Source organism: Zootoca vivipara, chromosome 8 (genome assembly GCF_963506605.1).
Source record: "Zootoca vivipara chromosome 8, rZooViv1.1, whole genome shotgun sequence".
NCBI classification, from domain to species: Eukaryota; Metazoa; Chordata; class Lepidosauria; order Squamata; family Lacertidae; genus Zootoca; species Zootoca vivipara.
This window is the reverse complement of record NC_083283.1, coordinates 6,783,882-6,792,360: the sequence shown is the minus strand read 5'-3', so window position 1 is coordinate 6,792,360 and position 8,479 is coordinate 6,783,882. Positions and strand designations below refer to the sequence as shown.

At 40.3% G+C, this 8,479-nt stretch overlaps 1 protein-coding gene across 1 annotated transcript; it reads left to right on the top strand.

Moving 5' to 3' along the window:
* Positions 1 to 6,869, top strand: LOC132592532 (mas-related G-protein coupled receptor member H-like). The gene is made up of 3 exons (XM_060277587.1): positions 1 to 83; positions 1,595 to 1,605; positions 3,961 to 6,869. The coding sequence occupies exons 1-3, from the start codon at positions 69 to 71 to the stop codon at positions 4,919 to 4,921; spliced, it is 987 nt and encodes a 328-aa protein (XP_060133570.1). The 5' UTR covers positions 1 to 68; the 3' UTR covers positions 4,922 to 6,869.
* The last annotated feature ends 1,610 nt before the right edge of the window (positions 6,870 to 8,479 follow it).

Below are 8,479 nucleotides of genomic sequence, written 5' to 3'. Positions count from 1 at the left end.
GCTGTTCTAGCTACAACTGTAGCTTGGGTTTCTTGCGGGACCAGTTCATTTTTTTGGATATTCCCATAATGAATTATAGCAAGGTAAGCACTCTTGCAGAAAAACTCTCTTTGTAGATCTGCTTGTTCAATTGCTTCCCCATTTGCTTTTCTATGATGATGATTTAGGTGCTTACTTTCTGATATCGTGGCAATTTCTCTCTGCATGTTTTCATGAGTTGGGGTGGGGCTTGACACTTATAGCAGCTTGCAGAAGAGAAAATGAAGCGGTTGTCTGTCCAATTCAGCCATTGACACTCCCAAACATTCTAAAAGCCTAAAACCAAATAAGGTTAAGCAGGTAGGTATTCAATGATAATGTGTAAAGAAATATATATATATATTCTAGATACATAGAATCATAGAATTGTAGAGTTGGAAGGGACTCTGACGGTCTTCTGGTCCTACCACCTGCAGTGTAGATTTTCATCCAACATCCATTGGGTCAGGTCCTGTCCTCCAAGGCAGGAGAAAACAAGTTGGCTCCATCTTCTATGTAACAGCCCTTTAATATCTAAAGGGTGCTGCACTAGATGACCCATGGGGTCTTATCCAACTCTACAGTTCTACGATTCTGTTCTCCTCTCTATTTCCTCTGAGTCTCCTCTGCCCCAGGCTAAACATGCCCAACTCCCTCAACAATTCCTCATAAGGCTTGGTTTCCAGACCCCCCCCCCCCGATTATAAGATAAGAAGATAAGAAGATAAGAAGATAAGATGATAAGATATAAGATAAGATAAGATAAGATGATAAGATAAGATATAAGATAAATACTTTATTGTCATTGAACGTAGTACAACGAAATTGAGTGCCAACACAATTACAGCCACACACACACACACACACACACACACACCCATCACAACTCCCCAATATCATATTATTTAGTTATCTTGGTCACACACACACCCTGAACAGGCTCCAGCTTTTCAATATAATTCTTAAATTGTGGCACCCAGAACTGGACACAGTATTACAGGTGTGGTTTGACCAAGGCAGAAAAGAATGGAACTACAGTATTACTTCCCTTGATTAGGAACTATATGTCTGTTGATGCAGCCTAGAAAGAAGCAGCTTTTTCCTGCTACACCACATGGCTGACGGGTGAAGCTTTTGGTCTACTAAGACCCCTAGATCCTTTTCACATGTACTAGTGGCGAGACAGGTTTCCCTTATCTTATATATGTGCAACTGTGTAGAACCTGAAACTGGTCCCCCTATTGAAATTCATTTTGTTTGGGCCCAGTTCTACAATCTGTTAAGGTCATATTGAATGCACTGTAAGAGTATCTCATGCAACATACATGCACCACGCTATTATAAAATGTTCTCCAATGTTATCTACTATGATTCAGTACGTATATTTGCTTTGTAAAATTGCAATGCACTTTATTAAAATTAAAATACCGTATCTTTGCATTCTTTTTTTCCCTTGACCTCTTTGCTCAGTTGCTATAAACAACCAATCTGTTAAACCAAAAGTAGCCTCTGTAACTGGATTCTAATTGTAATTTTATTTTCTCTTACATAAATCCTCTTCTTCAAAAATATGAAGTATCTAGCGGGGTAAGTGCATTTTAAACAATAATTTCTTGTTCAGTATTAGCACTGTATACATTAACTTCAACACACACCTAAAACAGGACCATAACTTCCTTTTATAGTCTCCATAGGGATAAGTGGAGATTTCCATTTTGGGTTCTCTCAATTTCTCACGTTTTGAATTCTGCAGCAATTTCGCGATTCAAAAGAAATAACTTCATGTTATTTTTTTAATGTATTGTTTGTGCTGTTTCGAAAAATGAACACACTTCATTCAGTTGGATTAACATAATCCAACAATTTTGGATTAAAGAAAAAATGGTGCTTTCTCTTTATTTGGAAATGTATTTGAATTTGTAGTTTTCCAGGAAAACCTCTAGGAAAAATGTTTTCCCTGTTATGAGAATCATTTCCTAACTGATAATGTTGGGGTATGACACTGCCTTGCTTTGGAACTCAAAGTTCCCTTATTTTGTGATAAGATCAACTTGGAAGGACACCAAGGGTCATCTAGTCCAACCCCCGGTAATGCAGGAATCTCAGCTAAAGCATCCATGACAGATGGCCATCCAAACTCTGCTTAAAAGCCTCCAATGAAGGGGAGTCCATAATCTCATGAGGGAGTCTGTTCCACTGTTGAACAGCTCTAACTGTCAGAAAGTTTTTTGGAATGTTTTGTCAGAATCTCCTTCAACTTGAAGCTATTGGTTTGAGTCCTATTCTCTTCCATGTGATAGCCCTTAAGATAAGATATCTTTATTGTCATTGTCCCCTTGCGGGAACAACGAAATTACTCGGTTGCTACATCCACTCAGATAAAGCATTCCGCATAATCCAAAATTACAAAAAGCTAATTAAAAACAGTAATTATACTACAAAATAACAAGTAAAATAAGATGACTTCAAAGTCCGGGCTTTCCATTTAAGGCCAAAATTGCTCTAGAGAAGAAACTGTTCCTGAGACGGCTCGTTCTTGCCTGCATTGTTCTATATCTCCGTCCCGATGGCAGGAGCTGAAAGAAATGGTGACCAGGGTGCGTTGGATCTCTTGATATATCTAGTGCTTTTCTATGGCACCTGGTGGTGTAAATTTGTTCTAAGGTGGTGAGTGAGCAGCCAATAATGCTCTCTGCTGTTTTAATAATTCTACACAGCCCTGCTCTGTCCTGGGAAGTACAGCTTCCGTACCACACACATAAACCGTACGTGAGCATGCTCTGTATGGCACAGTGATAGAAGGCAAGCAGCAGCTTTTGTGGAAGATGGTTTTTCCTTAAAATTCTCAAAAAATACAGTCTCTGCTGCGCCTTCTTCACAAGCCCCCTTGTATTAACACTCCAGGACAGATCCTCCTGTAACTCAATGCCTTCTTTAAGATATTTGAAGATGGCTCTCATATCTTCTCTCAGTCCCCTCTTTTTCAGGCTAAACATACCTTCAACTGCTCCTCATAAGGCTTGGTTTCCTGACTCTTGATCATCTTGGTTGCCCTCCTCTGCACATGTTCCAGCCTGTCAAAATCCTTCTTAAATTGGGGTGCCCAGAATTGGACACAGTATTCCAGATGTGGTCCGACCAAGACAGAATAGTGTGGTACTATTATTTCCCTCAATCCTGCCACTATACTTCTGTTGATACAGCCTTGAATAGTGTTAGCTATTTCCTAACTTGCTATTGAACCTCAACATTTCATCTACTTTGTGTCAATACAGTGGTACCTCGGTTTATGAACACAATTGGTTCTGGAAGTCTGTTCATAAACTGAAGCGTTCATAAACTGAAGCGAACTTTCTCATTGAAAGTAATGGAAAGTGGATTAATCTGTTCCAGACGGTCCGTGGAGTACTTAAATTGAAGCGTTCATAAACTGAAGCGAACTTTCCCATTGAAAGTAATGGAAAGTGGATTAATCCGTTCCAGATGGGCCTGCGGAGTACTCAACCTGAAGTGTACTTAACCCAAAGCATGGGTGTAATTGGTTCCGGAAGTCTGTTCATAAACCGAAGTGTTCATAAACTGAAGCAAACTTTCCCATTGAAAGTAATGGAAAGTGAATTAATGCGTTCCAGATGGGTCCACAGCGTTCGTAAACCGAAAATTTGTAAACCAAGGTGTTCATAAACCGAGGTTCCACTGTATTTACTCAATAGTAGTAAAAATGGAAAAGCTACCAGTTTACTTTGAAGGTTCCAGGAAAAGGTGTACTGCCATAGCGACTCAGGTATCGATTTAGACAAAAAGAAAGTGCTATTATCTCTTTACTGATGAGATTGATCACTGATTGGGCCATGCTGACTTTAGAGTTAGTGAAGGTGAACCTAGACATCATCCATATTAATACATATCGGGTACTGACTGAGATCCTTTTATCTCTTCCAGGGAACTATATTTTGAGAAAATAGGTGATTCAGATGATGGCTCAGCTGTTTCTTTGAAGTTAGCACAAAGCATTGCCAACAGTGCCTTTTTCATAATCTGCATCTTTGGCTTCCTGGGGAATGGAATGGTCATCCGGCTTCTGGGCTTCCACATTAAGAGGAATCCTTTCACCACCTACATCCTGAACCTCTCCATCGCTGACTTTGGTGTCCTTGCAGCTCTCCTCAGTATTATTTTGCCTATTGTAACTCTCTATGAGAAATCCCATGTTGCTGTTTTGATCAGAAAAGTATTATTTGAACTATTTTTCTTCACGTATTCTGCAGGCCAGTTTCTACTGACAGCCATCAGCATTGACAGGTCTGTGGCTGTCCTCTTCCCACTTTGGCATCGATGCCACCGACCACCACGTTTATCCACCATTATCTGTGCCCTGATTTGGTCCCTCTCTTTCCTGCTCTCAGGCACTCACCTTACTCTCCTACTGACTCAGAGCTTTCCAACTTCTAACTTAGTGTACCAGCTTATTGTAAATGCCCTCATTTGCACTCCTCTGATGGTCACCTCCACTCTGATACTGGCCCTCAAAGTCTGCTGCAAATCAGAGCAGAAGCAGCGTGGGAAGCTGCTCACCACTATTTTGCTTGCCCTTCTTTTCTTCCTCATCTTTGCTTTCCCACTAAATGCCATTTACACTGCCATCTATTTTAATGAGAACAATATATTTCTAATGGAAGTTGGTTTTGTGTGTGCCTCTCTGAATTGTAGTGTCAACCCGGTGATCTATTTCCTAGTTGGGAGGGGACAGAAGAAGGGCCAGTCCAGGGTCTCCATGAAAGTTGCACTCCAGAGGATTTTCAAGGATGCGGAGGACTGCGTGGAAGAGTCAGTGTCCAGAACTGAAAACTCAGTTTTGGAAGAGTCGAAGTCTGGAACTGAAAACTCAGTTATGATGGCTTAAAAGCTTAAGACAAGCGTTGCCAACTTCTGTATTATCATGATCACCATGATGTATAGATAATAATCTGTTGTTTGAGTGTCTTCTTGTAATTCCTTTCTATCTATTGTCAAAAGTTTCACTTTAGGAGTTCTGCATTTTAATGTTTGCTTTGGAAATAGCACTATTGTGAAGATGGAGCTTGGATGGAAAATATGTGTGAACATAGATTTCTTCAACCCTATATTGTCCAATGGGTTGGGCATCTCTCTCCACCAACAACTGTCATAATATTTCTTGGAGTTACAGCCAACCCAGAAGCAACTTTAGTCTACATTGTTTAAAATCTTGGATCTAGTAGACCCATTTTGAGTCACACAATTCAAATTGATTAATTTTTTGTTGTATCTATTTCAACAATCCCAAAGTTTTAGAGTCTGTAGCATGAATGTTATAAAGATATGGTGATATGTTATGGAACTACCCCATTGAAGAAAATAACAATGGTTACTTAGACTTTGCTTCTGGTTGCAAAGGGCCCCCCATAACAATTCAAGCTTCAGGGCCCCAAAAATGTAGGTCCACCATAACTGCAGCCCCTTGCTCATGCTGACTGTGGTGGCAGCCAGGGGCGGAGCTTCATGCTCCAGCACAGGGGCGGGGCTGGCGTCAGTTCTGGGGGCAGGGCGCACCTTCCGGAGAGGCAGGGCACACATTCTGGGGGCGTGACACGCCTCCCGGAAGGGCGTGACACGCGTTCCAGGGGTGTGGAGTGCCTCCCGGAGGGGCATGGCATGCGTTCCAGGGGTGGGGCGGGCAGCCGCGATGGCATCCCTGGGATCGCACTGCCTGGGGCGCCCCGCCCCCACCACCCCTATCTTCCTATGCCCCTGGTGGCAGCCCATGCCCGCTCTTTGCTATCAGGCCCAGATTTAGGTCAATGCCCTCTAGAAATGACTATTTTTTTAAAAAAAAATTACATCTGTTGAAAGCCACCCAGAGTGGCAACCCAGTTAGATAGGTGGCATCTAAATTATAAATTATTATTAAAACTGGATCCACTTTTCCAAATTCTGTCTATGACCTCGCAAAGCCTTGTTCAAGGAAGCCCTGATCTCCATAGTCATCCCCTCCTCCTAGCAGATAGTTAAACTGCCATCTAGTTTATTTAGTAAACGTTTGATAAATTCAGTCCGGTGGAACTATGAGGATGATGCAGTTTACGGCAGAGGACATGAATAATTCATAGCCACTTGGTTATTACCAATCGTAACCATGTCTACTCAGAAGGTAAATAGGGTTATGAGTGTGGCCCTCATTATTGGTCTGTAAATTTTTGATTCTTTATATGGCCATTGTTTTGCCTTACTAAATCTTCTATTGTTTCTGTATTCCTGTATAGTTTATCTCATATGTACAAGTGGTACCTCAGGTTAAGAACTTAATTCGTTCCAGAGGTCCATTCTTAACCTGAAACTGTTCTTAACCTGAGACACCACTTTAGCTAATGGGGTCTCCCGCTGCCGCCGCACCACCACTGCACGATTTCTGTTCTCATCCTGAAGCAAAGTTCTTAACCCGAGGTACTATTTCTGGGTTAGCAGAGTCTGTAACCCGAAGTGTCTGTAACCTGAAGCGTCTGTAACCCGAGGTACCACTGTATTGTCCTTTTTCTCATTTCTCTATTGCTCACTTGTGTTTCATTTCTACCTTATTTTCTTTCTTATATCTCAGAGTTTGTATGTCTTCATCATCAATTACTTGGATGATGGGCTTGAGGGCATCCTGAGCAAGTTTGCAGATGACACCAAATTGGGAGGGGTGACTAATACCCCAGAGGACAGGATCACACTTCAAAATGACCTTAACAGATTAGACAACTGGGCCAAAGCAAACAAGATGAATTTTAACAAAGAGAAATGTAAAAGTATTAAACTTGGGCAAAAAAAATGAAAGGCACAAATACAGGATGGGTGACACCTGGCTTGAGAGCAGTACATGTGAAAAGGATCTAGGAGTCTTGGTAGACCACAAATTTGACATGAGTCAACAGTGTGATGCAGCAGCTAAAAAAGCCAATGCAATTCTGGGCTGCTTCAATAGGAGTATAGCATCTAGATCTAGGGAAGTAATATTACCACTGTATTCTGCTCTGGTCAGACCTCACCTGGAGTACTGTGCCCAGTTCTGGGCACCACAGTTCAAGAAGGATACTGACAAGCTGGAACGTGTCTAGAAGAGGGCAACCAAAATGGTCAAAGGCCTGGAAATGATGCCTTATGAGGAATGGCTTAGGGAGCTGGGTATGTTTAGCCTGGAGAAGAGAAGGTTAAGGGGTGATATGATAGCCATGTTCAAATATATAAAAGGATGTCATATAGAGGAGGGAGAAAGGTTGTTTTCTGCTGCTCCAGAGAAGTGGACACGGAGCAATGGATTCAAGCTACAAGAGAGAAGATTCTACCTAAACATTAGGAAGAACTTCCTGACAGTAAGAGCTCTTTTTTTAAAAAAAATAAAAATCATCTTTATTTAAATTTCATAAAATATAACAACATAAAATCATAAAAATCACAACATTTGTATAGATCTTGTTATACAATATATGCTTGCCAATAAGAAAAAAAGGTTACCTTCCCAGTCATTTCACATCGCTTACCTTATAAATTCACTTTAAATTTGTGTTGCTTTCATTTATTATATATGTCTTTGATTTATCTTTTTTACTTTCCAATTTTTGTTTTCCTCATGACCATCTAATTTAAACAGATCACCAGCTCCGTTTTTATACCATTTTTTTAAAAAATACTCTTCTACAAACCCCCATTCCAATTTGGATTTCTGTTTAGAGGTATTTCTAATTGCTGCCGTCATTCTCTCTAGATTCATAAATTCGATCATTTTTAATTGCCATTCTTGAATTGTGGGTAGATCGTTCTTCCTCCATTCCTGAGCAATCAGTAGTCTTGCTGCTACACACGCATATAAAAATATATTTTTCCTATCATCAAGTATATTGTCTGGTATGATGCTCAGTAAAGGATACTCTGGCTTTTCCCCCAAAGTCACCCTCAACATTTTTTCCTTTCTTCATAAATTTCACCCCACAATTTATAAACTTTTTCACAGCTCCACCAACAATGAAAGTAATTTCCTCCTTTTTCACCACACTTCCAACAATTGTCTAAATCCTTCCTATATATTTTTGCTAATTTATTCGGGGTCAAGTGCCATCTATAAACGAGTTTCAATATGTTTTCTTTTATATTCATACTAGCTGTAAATCGCATCGAAACCTTCCATATACTCTCCCATTGTGCCATATAAATCGGCCTCCCCAGATCTTGAGCCCATTTTGTCATTACCTCTTTAATTGCTTCATCTTTTAGCTCCCACTCTAAAAGGAATTTACTTTTGATAGTGGTTTCTCCTTATTTTCTATTAATAATTCTTGTAATTTTGACTTCCCAATTGTAAATCCTATTTTTTTATGTTCCTTGAAAAGGCTTTGTATCTGCATATATTGCAGCCAACTATTGCAATATTGTTTAATTTCTTCATATGGTTTTAACTTCCATTGTC